This window comes from Lacerta agilis, chromosome 7, assembly GCF_009819535.1.
Source record: "Lacerta agilis isolate rLacAgi1 chromosome 7, rLacAgi1.pri, whole genome shotgun sequence".
NCBI classification, from domain to species: domain Eukaryota; kingdom Metazoa; phylum Chordata; class Lepidosauria; order Squamata; family Lacertidae; genus Lacerta; species Lacerta agilis.
In genome coordinates this window covers 61,354,981-61,373,221 of record NC_046318.1, presented here as the reverse complement: position 1 = coordinate 61,373,221, position 18,241 = coordinate 61,354,981, and the positions used below count along the sequence as shown (strand labels likewise).

The 18,241-nt window shown below is 41.1% G+C and overlaps 1 protein-coding gene across 8 annotated transcripts in view; it reads left to right on the top strand.

Annotated features, from left to right (window-relative positions):
* Positions 1-18,241, top strand: part of RUNX1T1 (RUNX1 partner transcriptional co-repressor 1) — a 143,227-nt gene that overhangs the window by 107,138 nt on the left and 17,848 nt on the right. For all 8 annotated transcript variants that reach the window (XM_033155558.1, XM_033155552.1, XM_033155557.1 and 5 more), the window contains 4 exons: positions 1,333-1,583; positions 4,062-4,147; positions 5,406-5,601; positions 14,417-14,485. In XM_033155558.1, coding sequence (XP_033011449.1) covers positions 1,333-1,583; positions 4,062-4,147; positions 5,406-5,601; positions 14,417-14,485 — 602 coding nt within the window. The remainder of the gene's footprint in view (positions 1-1,332; positions 1,584-4,061; positions 4,148-5,405; positions 5,602-14,416; positions 14,486-18,241) is intronic.

The window sequence follows — 18,241 nt, the reverse complement described above, 5'->3', positions numbered from 1 at the left end:
TATATCCTCTTATCACAAAAGCATGTGGGGGATTTCTTTTCTTTCAAAAGTAAAGCTTTCATTTCTGCTAGTGTCGACAGGCATATCAAAGGTAGAATTGTCCACCACTCCCTGGGTAATAGCAACTTAATACAATGAGACGAGGAAAAAGCACAGGAAGTTCTCCAAGTAGCATAGCAGTATGTGCAGTAGGATGGCAACAATCGTTTTGTTTGAAAGGATCCAATTTCAAAAAACAGCATGACCATTTTAAAAGTACTGTTGTATAAACATTTTATGACATGGTTTCCTTTCAACCCTGTGCTTTTACTTTTTCCGCCTATCATGACCCATGTAGGAAAAGTTGTAGTCATATCAACAGCAGTGGGTTTTTCCCCCCACCTGTGTGGTAGCTGCTACTATACAAACAGTTTAAGAACAACCGTTATATATGGGGCTTCCAAAATGCATCTGCAAAATCTCTGAAATGCAAATATGGGAATGTGTTACGGTTGGTGAGAACAAATGATATTTCCCATGCAAAATTATTATTATTATTATTATTATTATTATTATTATTATTATGCTATCATATTTTTTCTGCTCCAGAAATGTCTGCATGCTGTTTACTTGAGAGCTTTCATAATTCTGTAAAAGATATTACTACATTGTATCAGTAGTATGCAATTCAAATAAAGTGTTTCTATTTCTATTATATTTCTCTCTGGGGAAAAAATTCACAGAATTCTCATTTTTCATTTAATGTTTGGTATATGTTTACATATAAATAACTGATCTTTCACTCTTATGAATGTTTTTAATAATACCAACAGTTTTAATGTTATAGCACTTGGTAGTACTCTTCTTGATGGCGCAGTTTTTGGAGGATTTAAACCCTTGTCCATAACTCTCTAAGTCTGAAAGAGATTTTTATCTATCGATTCCAAGAAAGACTGTTAAAAAAAAAAATAGTAGCAATGATCGTTCTCCGATAGGAGATCACGACAACATTACCAAGAAGCAAAGTCACAAATGAGCCAAATATCTGTAGCTATGGGCACATGCATTGGGCAATAGAAAAAAAAAAGTGACTCTAGTAAATTGCAAGATGCCATCATGAAGAAAGGATTTCTACCAATTTATGAATGTGGCTGTTTCTCAGCTTTAAAGCAAAGCAGGGTACAAGCTGGAATAAATCCTGTGTTTGCCCACCTTTTAGTGGAGTCTGAAATAAATGTCCATGATAAATAAATGTATTTCATCTACTGTATGTGCTATGAAAGTTACACTCACCTTCCCTGTAGGGAGAAAATAACATTTTTCACAAAACCTGTTGCCCATTTTCTTCTTTAGAACCAAAGAAAATGGCTTTGACAGAGAGCCTTTGCACTCAGAGCATCCAAGCAAGCGGCCCTGCACTATTAGCCCAGGCCAGCGGTACAGTCCAAATAATGGTTTGTCTTACCAGCCCAATGGTCTGCCTCACCCCACTCCGCCTCCACCTCAGCATTACCGTTTGGATGATATGGCCATCGCCCACCACTACAGGGACTCATACAGACACCCCAACCACAGGGACCTCAGGGACAGAAACAGACCTATGGGTAAGCAAAGCTCTTCCTCTTGGTTTGCATCAAACTTCAGTTGCTCTTTTATTAGTAGAGAAACGTATAATACAGCCCTTGAGTTGATCGCAGCGCATGTCTGAAGCTGGGTAGGGGAGAGAATCCCTCTGGTAAATTGCCCTGTTGTTCGCCCCCGCAGAGTTAGAAAGTAGAAATGCTGCCGTTTTAGACATGCCCTGCCTTTTCTACATTCTGGGATCGCCAGAAATCACATATGTTTAATAAATAAAAAAATGTTTGATTAAGGCACGCGGGTGGCGCTGTGGTCTAAACCACAGAGCCTAGGGCTTGCCGATCAGAAGGTTGGTGGTTCAAATCCCCGTGACGGAGTGAGCTCCCATTGCTTGGTCCCTGCTCCTGCCAACCTAGCAGTTCGAAAGCACGTCAAAAGTGCAAGTAGATAAATAGGTACCGCTCCGGCGGGAAGGTAAATGGCGTTTCCATGTGCTGCTCTGGTTTCGCCAGAAGCGGCTTAGTCATGCTGGACACATGACCCAGAAGCTGTACGCTGGCTCCCTCGGCCAATAAAGCGAGATGAGCACCACAACCCCAGAGTTGTCCGCGGCTGGATCTTTGGCGCAGATCTTACGTTGAATGCCAACGTGTTCTAGAAAGAGACCAAGTCACAATCAGTGCTGGAGAATTTATCTCGGGTCTAGAAACTGGATAGTGATGGAATAAGCATATGAAGCAATCTTATCCTGAGTTGGACCATTTATCTACCTAGTTTATTATTGACTGACAGCACCTCTCTATAATTTCAGACAAGGTTTTTGCCTGGCTCTACTTGTAGATGACAGAGATTGAACGTGCTCCATCACTGAGCTACGTCCTTTCCTGAAATAACTCCTTCAGGTGGAACCAGGCCCAAACAGAGGGGGGGGGCATATGGGCCACTTGGCCCGGGCCTCCGATTCCAAAGGGGGCCTCGGTCAGCATATTCACAATCGCTCACCATTATTTAAATGTAAATACTTAAAATAATCATTTTCCCTATGTATTTTTTAAAAAGCACTATTGTATATCTATATTTTCCATTTTGTCTTTATATGCAGATACGGTTCAAGCCTTGAAATCCCCAGGGTAATTTTTTTTTAAGGGCTACATTATCTACCTGGCCCGGGCCTCTGCCTGGGTCTGCAAGGGCCTGGGTGGAACAGAGGCCAGCAGATATAGACCCTTTCTTTCAGTTTTAAGCACTGCAGCAGTCAGACTACCTTATACACATGGAAAAGACATGTACTGTTGTGTTGGATCAATACAGTGGTACTTCGGGTTAAGAACTTAATTGGTTCTGGAGGTCCGTTCTTAACCTGAAACTGTTCTTAACCTGAAGCAAAGTTCTTAACCTGAAGCGTTATTTCTGGGTTAGCGAAGTCTGTAACCTGAAGTGTCTGTAACCTGAAGTACCACTGTAGTAGCGTTAGTGGAAGGAAGCTCTTGCAAGGGGACTTTCCTGTCCCCTCCATCTCCCATTCCCCTCAACAAGTCTTTCTGGTGGGCAAAGAGACCATCCTGAATAGGGTGTGGGGAGCTGTTGGGGTGGGGTGAGGCATCTTGGTGAGCAGAACAAAACTTGCACTACTTAGGATCCAGATCTATTGCACAGTGTCCCATACACTGTGGCAAAATGGCACTATAGCCAGAGCCACATTCAAAGCCAGTTTTCTAGCACATAGCAAGGGACCCACCTATCTGAGAGACTGCCCCTCCCTATATTGGCCAGTGTGCCAGTCGTGATTGGACAATCAAGCCCTTGATTAGATTGAAGACAGCCACCAGCAGGGTCTTTACCACCATGGCCCCTAAACCTTGGAATGCTTGGCCTGTTACGCGAGGAGATCCTCGCCTTTATCTGCTGTTTTTGCACAGTTGATTCTTTGAATGTATCACTGAGGGCTTTGTATGTTTCACTCAATTAGGGGGAGGGAGGTAGTTTTCTTTCATCAGATGCCTTTTATTATATGATGTCAGCTGCTTTGAGCATGAGGGAGGAGTCTGAAAGTGTTTTAAATAAATGAATAAGTAAATTCTCTTTGCCCCTATCCCTATTTCTGTTTATTGATTGGACTGGAATGTGATATGCCTGCTTGTGTTCCACTTATCACTGTCTAGCAATGTTCTCCCCTCCTTGTTGATCTCATAATACTGAGCATCAATGGGGCAAGTCTGTATTTTTTGTGTATTTTTTTTCCATTGACGATCTACTTCTCCAGAACTGCTGATGGGGACTTGGAAGGTCTTATTATACCTCAGCCCTTGTGATCTTATTCTGTGCCTCTTTCATTTGCTTGACGCTGGTGTATCTGATCAGTGTGTTGCGTAATGGTTGTGCCTCATAACCAGGCAGTGTTGCGAATGCCTATAATTTATGGGTATACGTGGGAAATTAAATTATTGCTAGTTGACTCTTGCATGTTATTAATATTTCATGGGGGGGTTGCTTGTTTTTGGCAGGGTTGCATGGCACACGTCAAGAAGAAATGATTGATCATAGGCTAACAGACAGAGAATGGGCAGAAGAATGGAAACACCTCGACCATGTAAGAAATACCTGTGCATTTTTGTGTCTCAATAGATGTATAAGTGGATTGCAGTCTCCAATTAATAAGCATTATGAAATGAGTACTATTTAAATTATTCAGGGCTCTCCAAACAGCACAAGAGAAACTTGCACCTTGATCCATATACACTTACAGTTATACCTCATGTTGCGGGTTATGCGTTTTTGGGTTGTGCTCCGCGCCGATCCCAAAAGTACCGGAACGGGTTACTTCCGGGTTTCGGCACATGCGCAGAAGTGCTAAATCACGCTTCGCACATGCACAGAAGCACCAAATCTCAACCCGTGCGTGTGCAGATGCGGCACTGCAAATTGCGGGCGCTGTGGGTTGCGAACGCACCTCCCGCATGGATCACGTTTGCAACCTGAGGATTTGTGGCTTGGAGGATTTCTTTTGTATGCCATCTGTTTCCTCCTGTAGGTAACCAAAGGTTAGGCAGTTTGGTTTGTCACATGCAAAGTTTATGACTTTGAAAGGGCCAGTTGAAAGATCTTCTCAGATATGAATTCACTAAGTAAGCTTGGTCAAGGCCTGGGAGGAGAGGAATGTTTTTTGCTTGGCACCTAAAAGATATGTAACGAAGGTACCAGCCGAGCCTCCCTGGGGAGAACATTCCACAAACGGGGAATGTACTGTGTAAAGGATGGTTGTTGTATTCGTTTTTATGTTCACTATGCTACTTACCTAGGCATTTCTGCTTAACTTAACATGGAAGTTGTCTCTGTTATGGCCTTCTTCCCATGTTACATTGCTTCTTCCCACACGCCTGAGGTACCATAAGAAGTACTCGGCCACTCTAGTGGAGCCCATTGTGAGGCTGCTCCCTGTACCAGCACCAACAGTGAAAACTAGGGCAACTGCAGCATGCAGACTCACAGAATGGGTGACTCCCAGATGGCTCTGGGCTTCTTTCATCACACAGTGGCATGGGAAGAAGTTCCACCATGCCAGTTCCCATGCCAGCAGTGCAACATGAAATTAGAGCAGGAGATTTGTATGTCCCCCAAGGAATTGTATATTGGGTGCCCTCCAGAACTGTTCCTTCAAAACCTGCCAGTTATTTGACCAAGGAAAGAGTTCTCAGCATTGTGATTGAATAAACATAACATATGTTTAAACAGTAAAAACAAGTATGGTGCCATGTCCGAGTCCCAGGTTCAAATCCCCACTCGTGGAATGTGTGTAGTGTGAAGCCCTATCATTTCCTTTCTGACACCTTTTCCTTTCTGACTTCCAGCTTTTAAACTGCATCATGGACATGGTGGAAAAAACAAGGCGATCTCTCACTGTGCTACGGCGATGTCAAGAAGCTGACCGGGAGGAACTTAATTACTGGATACGGCGGTACAGCGATGCAGAAGATTTAAAAAAAGGCAGTGGTAGCAATCACTCCAGGCAGCAGAGTCCAGTGAATCCAGATCCTGTCCCTTTAGGTACTGTATCTGCATTAAATGGAAACTTAAAAGAGTGTCTGTTCATTTTTATTTTTTTTTACAATGCAGTGCTCCTTAGAATGTGTCTCTGCCCAATCCTGCTTTCTCTCAGTCCTTCTATTTTTGTTGTTGTTGCTCCCGTTCTTTAAAATCACCAATGGAAGGGGAAGTTGTACTGAAATGCAGCTTCAGCTCCATCTGCTTACTTGAATTAGGCATATAAGCCTGTACAGTGGTACCTTGGTTCTCGAACTTAATCTATTCCTGGAGTCCATTCAACTCCTGAAACCATTCAAAAACCAAGGCGCAGCTTCAGATTGGCTGCAGGAGCTTCCTGCACTCAAGCAGAAGCTGCGTCGGACGTTTGGCTTCCGAAAAACGTTCGCAAAATGGAACACTTACTTGTGGGTTTGCGGCGTTCAGGAGCCAATTTGTTCGGCAACTAAGCCGTTCGGAAACCAAGGTTTGACTGTACAAGGAACAGAAAAGTACTAAAAAAAAAGAGAGAGTGTGAAAACTGGTAGCCAGTATAACAACTTTGGATGCCACTCTGGTCTTACTTAAATATTTGTTTTGACTTGCAGAAGAGTAAAAACTTTTGCCAAGCGTGTGCCATTCTTCTGTGGTTTTTGTTTAAATCCTGGCACCAAGTCTCTCCCGAGAAAAGCAATGAATATATTCATTCTGTATTACCTTTTAAATTGTGCAGTTTAACATTAGAGGAGTAATGCCAACTCAGTGTGTGGTTGTGGTAGAGAGGAAGGCAGGCCAACAACTGAAAATGGCCTCAAGTGTAACTGGTACACTGTTGCAGTAGGTACTGCTTCAGCCAACAGAGGAACTGAGGGATCATGGCCATAGTCATAAAAAAAAACTTTAATTAAGGCCATCACAAAATATAAATATTGCTTTTGTGTGCTCTCTGTGTTTCAAATGTCAGAGATCCCCCTTTGTCATTTTTAATGAGCTAATCCACCCTGTAAAAATTACCAGCTTGTCATCTCCAGTAGCTTTGCGTGGAGGAGGGGAGGACCATCTGTCACGCTGTTGCGTCTCCCCCCCTTTATGATTTATATTAGTACCTATTCTGAAGATTAGTTTTAACTGTAGTTATAATCAGCCCATTTTCAGTCACTATGATGATTCAAATCCAGAGGACCATGAATGGAAAAAAGAAAAAAAATACTGCTCACAGAATTCTGTGCACACACGTACAAACCTTTGCTCTTGGTGGAACAGTCTTCCACTGATGCAACTTGATTTCCTTTGCTCAGGTTTTCATTTTCAATTACTTGTACGAGGCAAATAGATGATTCTCATAGTATTCTCGTATGCAGAGCACTTTTACCAGTTATGACCTTCCTAATATAAAACTGCACTGAGATGAGGGGCCACAGCAGCTGCATGAAGACAATACAGTGGTACATTGGTTCTCAAACTTAATCTGTTCCAAGAGTCTATTCAACTCCCAGAACCATTCAGAAACCAAGGCACAGCTTCTGATTGGCTGCAGGAGCTTCCTGTACCCAAGAGGAAGCCACGTCGGACGTTCGGCTTCCCAAAAACATTCGCAAACTGGAACACTTACTTCCGGGTTTGCAGTGTTCGGGAGCCCATTTGTTCGCCAACTAAGCCATTTGAGAACCAAGGTACCACTGTACTGTGTCGAGTCCCTAGCATTGTGCATTAAAAGTAATTAGAGTAGGAGGAGTACGAGATTTCTCTGTCTGACACTTTGGAGAACTTCTGCTAGAGTTGGCAATACTAGACTAGTATTAACTCTGAAAACACAATAGTTGAAATATTCCTCACACACTTGTTTCAAAATAACAAGAAAATCCAATAAACATTTCTATATATTATACTAGATACTTGACATTTCTATGCACTACTCACATCTGCATATATGTTAGGTAAAGCTATGTCAGGCATTTAAAATTGGCTTGGTCCATTGTTGTGTCAAATAAAATAAGTGCTTAAAAATTTGCATGGAAGGTAGGAGAGTAAAATTGTTTCAGTCCTGAAAAACACCACTTAGAAACGCTCACACTTAGAACTCACTTGATAGGAAATGATGGGCAATCATGTAAATAATCTATCACTTTATTCAGGCACTTTGTAGAAGGATGTTTAACATTATGAATAGTGTTTGATCTTCATCCTCTTAAAAAAGAATTCCTTTTTATATATCTTGTGATATAGTAAACACAACAGGCTGAGTTACTATTGAAGGTTTCTTAGGAAGCTAGGAACGTAAGAACCTACCTCATACCAAGTCTTACCTTTGGTCCATTTAGCTCAATCTTATCTACACTGACAGGCAGCACAAATCTCCAGGTTTGCAAAGAGCCCTAATGTGGAGATATCATGAAATGGGCCTTGGATTTATGTGTGCATAGCATGTGCTGAGCTACAATACTGCCTCTTTTTTGTTTTCTATATGGTATGATGGACAGGTGAGTCAGAGAGAGACATAATTTGAAAATTAACACTATAAAACTCTTTCATACACATGGAGCTATCTTGGCAACAGATTAGTTGACTCTTTTTAATCTAGGCAGCTGATTCACTTGCACAAATATTACTTGGAGGAACTAGCATCCTCCTTTGAAAGTAACTAGACATCTTGCCAGGACAATGAAGTTATTTGTGTACAATGAATCACCTGGGTCTATAAGGAAATGCCAGACTTGCATGCCTGAGCTAGGGATGGGGGAGAATTTTTATTCTGTTTGCATTCTAATGAGAACCTACTAATTAATACTTCTTGAAGCAACATACAAATCAAAACAAAATTGCCCTTCAAAATTTTCATTTCTCTGAATTTTGCAGTGCAGTTCTGCAGCCAATCTGTATAAAAATGAATATGTTGAGGGAGGGATGCATGAAATGGATACTTTGGTGAAAATTGCATACAAAAAATGCATTATTTTGCAGGAAAGTGCTCTGGAAAATGTATATAGTAGTCAAAACTGCAGAAAAGTATATATACAGACAGATTTCACACTAAAATACTGATGAATTTTCAAGACAACTGCTACTTGCTGAGGAAACATGGAGAACTGAATGGGAAAGTTTGGAAAAAATAGAAACTGGGGAAAACATTGAAATTATCCAGTGATTGTAAATGCAGAGAAAAATCTTAAAACTGTTTTTGTCAGTCTGCTTGTCTATTAATAGATGTGATTAGTTCCTTGCTAAGGGTGTTTTTGGGACGGTAAAAATGTGATGTTGTGGTTATATTAGTATTGTAAATTGCTATTATTACGGCCTTCTGAAATGTTGTCAACATCATTGAGAGTGCAGTGGTGCCCTGAAAGGTGATTTATAATTAATTTAATTAAAACATAAATAATAACATAAGGCTGGAGCAGTACTAGTTTCTAAGCCTTGAGTTGCTATTATGCACCTTAAAGCAATGGAGGCAAGTATAATAACTGGACATGGGTTTCATTTTTCTGGTGTACTTTGTATCTTGTTTCAGCTGTCAAAAATGCCTTTTCTCTTTCTATGCTTGCAGCACTGTTTATTTCTGTTGCATCCAATCTCCCCGATGATCTGCAGAATCCCAAAATGCTTTTTTTTGGTACTTGCTGAACTTTACAAGCAGCTTGACAGGTTCTCTCCAATTTATGAATTGTTCCTGATATCAAGGTTGATTAATCTCCTACACTGTATACATGAAACACTTTACATCACTTTGACAAAAAGCCAAGTATATGAAGAGATGGATATTTTCCTTCTTATAAAAGCAGGTCTTCTAGCTACTATACGGGTGTTCTGTTATTTACCTAGTTTAAGAGACAGTCTCTATTTTTATTTTTACACCTCAATTTGTTATGATCTTGTGAATTGGCTCATTCCTTTAATTTCTTTCAGAAAGTTCATCCTTGACATTGCATTATGGTGTGCTAAACTCCACCGCAATTCCTTGAATCTTTTATGATACTGTTTTCTTCTCATTTTGTTTCTCTAACTCTGCACATAGTCTTGGGTTAATATCTGCAAACAGTTGGTCTAGTACTTCGGTTAGGGGAAAAATCGGTGTCCCTTCCATTCTTTGCATGCTGTTGACATTTGCAAAGTAGTAAATCTGGTGTTGCAGGAATGACAGTATTCATCTTCTCCAGGAAACTGCCTATCTATGTAGCACCTTAAATTGATAGTATGTACTCCTGGTCATTGCTGATACTTGTCTTTCCAGAAATAAAAGTGAGTTCAAAAAAAACTTAGGCTCTCAACCTGGTCAGACAGATAAATTGCCAGCTTATCTATCCCAAGAAGCATTTCCAACATTTCCTTAATCTTTTCTTCATTCAGTTTCAGCCTGTTTAACCTTACTTAGCTGACTGCAAACTGCAAATACTGGTTTAGAACTGAGGCAGCTGTTGCTGGATACTTATTTAAATGAACAGAGATCTGGATGTCATCTGCATATTGGTTGACACCCAGTTTCAAAATTTCAGATTATCTCTCTCTTTGTGGCCTCATGTTAAGGAGCATCAGTGATGCAACTGAGCCCAGTGGAACACCATGCCAGCCACCAAGTGGCTGAGCTAGCATCACCAATTGGGACTCCTTGAATGCATTCCAGTCTAGAAGCATGAAACCATTCTAAAGAAATCTGGCGCTCCTATTAGCTGTTCAAGATGGATTTGCAGAATGACATGTTCTCCTTATCCAAAGGACCACTGCAAAGTCCAGGGATTATCAAGAAGGAAGAGTTCCCTCTGTCAACTTCCAGACACAGATCATCCCTGCAGGGATCCTCAGTCACATAACAAGACCAGAAGTCTGACTGGAAGAGATTGAAGGAAGATGTGTCACCCAAGTGCTGGTCTTCACCACACATTCAGCTATCCTCTGATAAAAGAGAATGTCTGAGATTGATCCACAGCTGGCTAAATCTTTCCTGTGTAGTTTCTTCAAGATTGGTAGATTATCAGTTCCTTTAGCTGAGGAGGAACTCTCTCCTTATGATGTTTCACCCCATAGCCCTTTAAGCTCAACTAGCCAGGCAAGATCGGCAGCAATCTAAACAATATGTGGTAGTCTTCACAGTGCCAAACACTCTGTCAATAACCTCAAGGGAAACAAGACTGAAACAATTTTCCTTCCATTCTTTCAGATTTCATAACTCTTTGGCTTGGAAGAATGATTGCTACGGCGCTGAGTCTTTATAGAAGCTTTTGCTCACTTCCTGTTCTAGAACTATGGAGACGTGTCTTGAAACACACAAAGCCACCCAGACTATTTTCATCTTATCCACTTAAATAATTTTTATAAAGGATTTAAGAATATGTTTCTTATTATTTTCATCATTCTTTATGGCATACTTCCCTCTCCAGGTTGTTGGTTTTTTTTTTAAATTAAACCCTATGGAAATCTTTTATAAGATCTTGATTTAATTCTTTTGCAGTCTTGGCTACATTATCTATGTGAATTGTGGTTGGAATATGAGCTTGATTGATCTTTGTGCTTGGAAATTGCACCAATTAGCTGGCAATCCGGTCAATGATGTCATTGAATTCCGTTTACTTTTTACTCTTGCGTAGCTAAACAAGCCAGCGCAGCATTTCTCATTTAGTTTTTTTATTAACATTGCTATCATGTGGAAATGCCATAGTGAAAATAAGGGGATTGTTGCATGTCTTACTGCCCTTGGACATGATACATAGCAAGGGAATGTACCAAGGAGCAGACAGAACAGCAAATGTTTGGTTGTAGTGTACTGTACCCCTTGATACTGCCCCTCACTTGCAGCATCCCATAGCAACTGGTGTGTTGAAGCAGAGCCATGGACTCTCTCTTCCAACATTGGTCTCTCTATATCTTTCCTGGATGGTGCAGGGCAGTGGCAAGCTGCTGGACTGGCTCCACCAGCACAAATGCTCAACTTTCACCTTGCCACCACTCTGTTCCATCCTAGTCAGAGCCAGATAAGCTATAGTGATGCCAGTACCAGGAGGGTGACTTAATGGTTCTGCCCCACCACACTGGCCACTGCTGGTAGTATCCAAAGCATAAACATGAATATAGTTAGCATTGCCTCAACAATTTGAAGATTTAAGTTTTGGATTTTGTATCACATCATGATTATAACAACTAGTTAAAAACAAAACCGGGTTCTGTGTGTATTTCCCCCCCTTTGCAGGGCAGCTTCATCTTCTTATGCAGAGTCACTGCTAGCATCCTTGGGCAATTGCAATGGCCCTACCTTCTCCTTTTGAAAAAATCCAGCCCAGCTCTCTCTAAGAAGATCTAGCCGCTTTTCTCATTTCCCAGCTACATAGCATTGCTCTGGGGCAAATTTTAATCATGGCTAGATGCAGTCACCTGTACTGCTTTGAATGCTACCCATTGTTGCCGGGTAAACTAACCTTGGCCCAATGATGGAGGTAATGGCCCAGCAGAGGGCACCTGGACCCAGCACTGCTGCAATATTCAAAGTGTTCTAAAGGCCTTCAAGGGAAGCTCAGGTTTCATATTCCTTTCTTTGCAGAAGAACAAATGATCTACTGAAGTTAATGGCTGCTTTGCCATAGATTTCAGTGAGCTTAAATCTCACCCCAAGTGATTAATGGACTTGTAAGGTGGTCTCTTCTCTGACTGCCACATGTGAAGCTTACTGTGGACTGTATTGTTAAACCTGCCAGATTCAACAGATGTGATTTATCTCCCTGCTTTATATCATCTGCGATCTGCATTCAGCTATAAATCCCTTTTCTTCTGGGGAACTAAGACAAATTAATCAAGTGATCTGCTTCTTTTTTTGAGTGTTTTCACCTCATTATTGGGTTTATTCATTCTGAAATAAAGAATGCTTTATTCTTTACTCTAGAATAAATAATATTTTTTGATGTTTGCACATGATTAGAAAGAGAATGGAAGGGACCATCAGTAGCCAATTCAGTATATGCTATGTCGTGATATTATTTTGACCTCCTGCTAGAAAAAAAAATTATGGTAGCAAGCAGGCATTGTGAGAGCAGGTGATACGGTACCTACTGCACTGACTGACTACAGATATGCAGTTGTCTTGGCACTGAAATACTATTTAACTGATAATGCATATGATTAGGGTTGCTAGTGGTTTAATGTCCTCGTTCCAAACATTATTTATTTATTTATTTATTTTGCTTGCTTGCAAAACGATAACACTTTTTCTTCCAAACAACAACATAGGAACTAAAGGACAGTCTTTTCAAGACTGGAATTTTGTTGAGATAACACCCACATTGAAGATGGTATTCAACTAAATAATACTGCTAATGTAACAGGACTTTCCCTATCTCCTCGCCCCATGCATGCCTCTCATGCCATCCCCTAAATCTCCCCTGGAGGGTTAAGGGAACACCCAGAACAGATTTAAGTGAGGAGAAATACAGTACTTGCATTGACTGATTAGCACTGTGTTGAATTCAACCCTCAGGCTTTACAATGGGACTTAGGTCTGAACTAGATAAACACAATTTGATCAAACTATTCCTGGACTGCATGCAGTAATTATGGGAGTCCCCCCACAAAAAGTAAATTAGTGCATTGCAAAGAAGACAAGGCTAGAACCTATCTCCCAGGTATCTGCTATGCTAGTTGCGCAGAGTCTTATTATATAGGAGCAATTGGAATGGCTGACTCTCCCACCTGCAGTCTGCAATGGTATTGTCCAAAAAGTCATCTACCTCTCAGTGAACTGTCAATAAGACTGGAGCATTCTATCACCTTAATTCCTCATCAAGCCTTTACCCCCCCCCCCAAAAAAATACTGATTATCCAACAGCTTTGAAATCTAAAAGGGACTCTATTTTTTGAACTGCTATCTGCAGATTTGTCCTGGCACAGGGATAGCCAATGTAGTGTCTTCCAGATGTTTCTGGACCACAACTTCCAGCTCCCAGTTAGCATTGTCAATGGTCAGGGTTGGTGGGAGCTGTACTGCAACAAATGAGTCCTGCATTGCAGGGGGTTAGTCTAGATGGCCCTAATGGTCCCTTCCAACAGTACAATTCTGATATCCGGAGCACACCCTGTGCTCACAGAATGCACTTCCACTTTGGCAGGTGGAGCCCTTGTTTTTTGCCAGTCCCTCTTATCAACTACTGCCCCCCAACCCTCAGAAGCAGCTTTTCAAGAGGCCTGGGGAGCTGCAGTATTGCCCCCCCCAAAGGTGATCTATTTCTCAAGCAAAACTGCTTTCCACTTGTGAAGAATCACTATCAGATAAAACCCAATAAATTTGCAGCTTTTTCCAACTGAGGGCTTTCGTATGAAGAAATCAAGAACTTTGACCCTCCCCCCACTTTTGTTTTGAGTTCATAGATATTTGCCTTCCTTGCCTTTTAATGGGACCCAGTTGCAAAACTCATCTCTTCTTGAGAAGATTGGGGGGGGGGGATATTAGCTGATTTTATTTTATAATACTGCAGCTAAGAGCTCAAGGAACAACAGAGTCTGTCCCACCCCCACCCCCACCCCAATAGATCTCCAAGTGTACCATATTGTATTTTTCATCCTTGGTTGTTGTTTTTTTTAATAGTTTATCTACAAATGAAAGTGAATGCATCTTTCAGTTGGCAGGCCTTATATTAGGGAAGAAGAGCCTTATGACAGATCAATTTAATGGACCAATTGATCTCTTCTTTAAATGATGTGGGAGTAATGGCTTTATTGTCCTCTGCATTTTATATAAAGGTTATGTTTTCACTCCCTTCACCAAAGCATCAAAGAGAGAGGGCATTAAAAAAATCCTGTTTAACTATTACTTATTATACTATTTTTCTTTTTCCTCCCCTTTTCCTCCCCCTCCTTCCTATAGACTCACATCGAGAATTCCTTCACAGGCCTGCTTCTGGATACGTGCCAGAGGAGATCTGGAAGAAAGCTGGTAAGAATTGTTTAAAAATACGAGCCTAGCAACTTGGCAGCTGCGTGCATTTGTTAATGTTCTGATATAAAGAATAAAAGGGGCGGGGGGGGGGATGTGCTACTAATAAGCCAAAGATTCAGTTAATAGTCTTAAACTGGAACAGATCAGAACACCAGAACTGTTTTAATTAGAGCAACATCTATGTCTGAAGATAAGGAGATGTCAATATGGAATTTTTTTGAAAAAAAAGAAAGGAAGAAAGAAAGAAACCCAGATAATAAACAGATCATTTTCAGGGCTTGTTTCACATTTCCTTGTGGAAAAGCTACGGTTCATTCTTGAACATTGACACACATGATTTTTCTAATGGTTTAGCGTTGAGAAGTCAAATAGAATTTGGGAAGCCGGGTCTGCCTAGAAGTCACTGTATTGTATTTGCAAAATGTGCTTCTTACAATTGGCATGTTCTTAGACTTCAGATGGAAGAGCTTGTAGTTGGCTTGTAGCAGTGGGAAGGCACTGCATAATAGGCACAAGCCACACCTCCAGACCAGGTGAGATAATATATGTTGCCTCAGTTAAGACTTTGCTAATAATTCCAGCAGCTTCTAAAAAGGGATGGGCTTGGTGGGGAGGGGGACATTGGAACAACCTCCGTGTAGTAGAGCAGGGCTCAGCAACCTTTTTCAGCCGTGGGCCGGTCCACCTCAGACCATGTGGTAGGCTGGACTATATTTTGAAGGGGGGAAATGAACAAATTCCTACGCCCCACAAATAACCCAGAGATGCATTTTAAATAAAAGCACACATTCTACTCATGTAAAAACACCAGGCAGGCCCCCAAAATAACCCAGAGGTGCATTTTAAATAAAAGGACACATTCTACTCATGTAAAAACACGCTGATTCCTAGACCATCTGTGGGCCAGATTGAGAAGGTGATTGGGCCACATCCAGCCCACAGGCCTTAGGTTGCCTACCCCTGTAGTAGAGCATGTGTGGAGAACCTTTAGCCCTTCAGAGGCTGCTGAACTACAACTCCCATTATCCATGACCACTGACTATGCTTCCTGGAGCTGTTGGGAGTTGTATTTTAGTTAACTTCTGGAGGGCCAGAGGTTTCCCACACCTGGTCTCAAGTCTCAGGAATAAATGACCAAGCAAATAGTGTCAATACCAGAGACAGAGAGAGGAAGAGGGAGAAAGGCTATTCGTTACCTCTCATGGGGATGTTGTAAGGTTGAGAGTGGTTAGTCACCCAGAGTAGAACACCAGCTTAAGTTCCTTGAAGGCAAAGTGTGAGAGCAGTGTAGGATAGGATCATTTCTTCTTGTCCTCTTAGCATGACATCTTAAGCCCTTGTGAGTAGGCTAGTCTGACAAGAATCTCTATCCTTTCCTTTCTTCCTCAGGCAAATTATCGCACTTCATTAGCTCATTAGTATACACAGCCATTCTGCCAGCATCTTAAATCCAAACACTGTCACCAGCTTATATGTTTTACAGAATGCAATTAGCCCTAATTCTAAGGGGCCACTTCATAATTATAGCCAAGCAAGGGCACTAAAATTTGTAAGTAAGCACTCTGTGGATTGCCTGCAGAGTCTCCACATCAACAGCAGCGGCTGCTAGACAGGTATGGAGGAAGACTTTTCGCAAGTTCCAACCAACACTTGTAATATTACAGCTGCCATGCATACCACTGTCATGGGACTAGGAAGGCTGCCTGTTGTGATATGCTCATGGTCATAGAATCATAGAGTTGGAAGAGACCACAAGGGCCATCCAGTCCAACCCCCTGGTGTCATGCATCTCCTCATCTCATGCACCTCAACCAGGGAAGGTGTAAGCTCTCTCTCTGCCCCACTCTGCCCCACTCCTGCCCCACTCCTGCAGACAAACAGGATCTTCTCAGCAGTGGAGGCATTGATCATCATCTGAGAGCAGCCTTGCTTAACTGGGAAAGCATGGCAGCACAGCTGCATGAACAACACTCTCTGTCTCCTCTCCCAGAAAAGAGAGGAGAGCTTTTAAGATGTCCTCTAAATTTGCAATGAGACCAATCCTCCAGAGGCCTCTAAGGCATCTTCTCATTTCAAGGGGGTGTCCATAGCATTATAGCTCTTGAACTGCTAAAGCTATGCTGGAAAGAGGCAAGGCTTTATGGCCTTTCCAAGGACCCAGTGTGCCTCACACCAGGCTATGTGCACACCATGCATTTAAAACACATCCAAAGCACAAAACTGACACGGGCTTGAAATAGATGTACCCATCCTTAGGACTGAGCACTAACATTTGATGATTTTTAATCCCTTCCCCCAGTTCAGACAAAGTGTTAGAGATAATAGATTTGTTTTTTTTGTTTTTAAAAACTATGTTCAGTGGTAACTGTGCTTCGTGAGATAAAAGGCATGTATTTAAGATTGTGTCTTCTTTAAAAATATATATAAAAATCAGAATAAAATTTGCATCTGTGGGTTTGTCTTCATATATTTCTTTTCAAGGGATCAGAGAATGTTTGCAGTTGGTAATAAATATTCAAGCATCTTGCAAATGTCCTACCAATTCTCTTTGCTGATCTGTGTGTGCCAGTGGGACTAGAATAGGAATGCATAATTTAAATATAAATTGCCTTATTTGCATATACAATTAGTCAAGCTGCAGCTTTGATCGTAAGCAAAAATTATTGTCCTGTTGCCACTTAGATAGAATTGTAATTCACCTTGAATATTCAAAGTAAATTAGTCCCTGCCTTGCATAGCTGCACAGTCTGATTTCTCTCTCCCCACCCCCGCTCATTTATGGGAGGGTAATGTGAGGGCATATTTTTAACTCCCATAAAAATTAAGACATACCTTTTCCCTCTAAAAAATTTCCCTGTAAAATATTATGGTTTCTTCTCCAGGAATTTTAAGATTAAACACGTCTCTCTGGAAAACAGATATCTTTTAATAAATGTATTTTATGATCGGTATCTACCTTAACATGTTTTAGCATGCGTTTCAGTCTATTAAGAAAAATGTAGAAGTGAGGCAGCGCTAGCCTCACTTAAATGGGGATTTTGACAATAACGTTGGGGATATTAAAATGATTCGGATCTTTGGTTTCGAATGGAATTGCTCTAATAAAATATATGGCATCAAATTTCGAGATTCAGAACAAGATTTAAAGAACTGGGTAACTTGTATTATGTACCTGCCAAAGTTTTTCCCCCTCCACCCCTACTTGCAGATCAAACTCTTTGTTAACCTGAGAGCAGTTTCATAGGCAGTTGTGATATGGCACTAGGAGTGTGGAATATGTTTTTCTGGGAAGGGGGCAGTCAAGAATCCCAGTGGGTACAAGCAACCCTTGAATTACACCTGCAAAGCATCCCTGGATCCTAGTCTATAATGATTAAAAGCACAATCCTATATGTTTATTCAGAAGTAAGTCCCATTGAGCTCAATGGAACTTGCTTTCTAAAAACTGTTTAGAATTTCAGCCTCAACCTTAGCTGTCCTCCAAGTTCAGAAACCTCATAGGTTAAGAGAAATTATAGCTGAAGGTAAAGAGAACTAAATTTATCGTTCTCTGGGATACTCTACATTGCACTGTAACCACCGAACATTTGTAACTCTAATATTTTTATTCTACAGTAAAACATTTTTATTAGGAATCTTATGTTTTTAATTAAACAGAACATTTAATTAAGGTGCTTCTTAAGTGGGTGAAACAATTAAGAGCAAACACTTGAATGAAACATGTCATAATTAGTTTTAATAGAGTGTTAATTG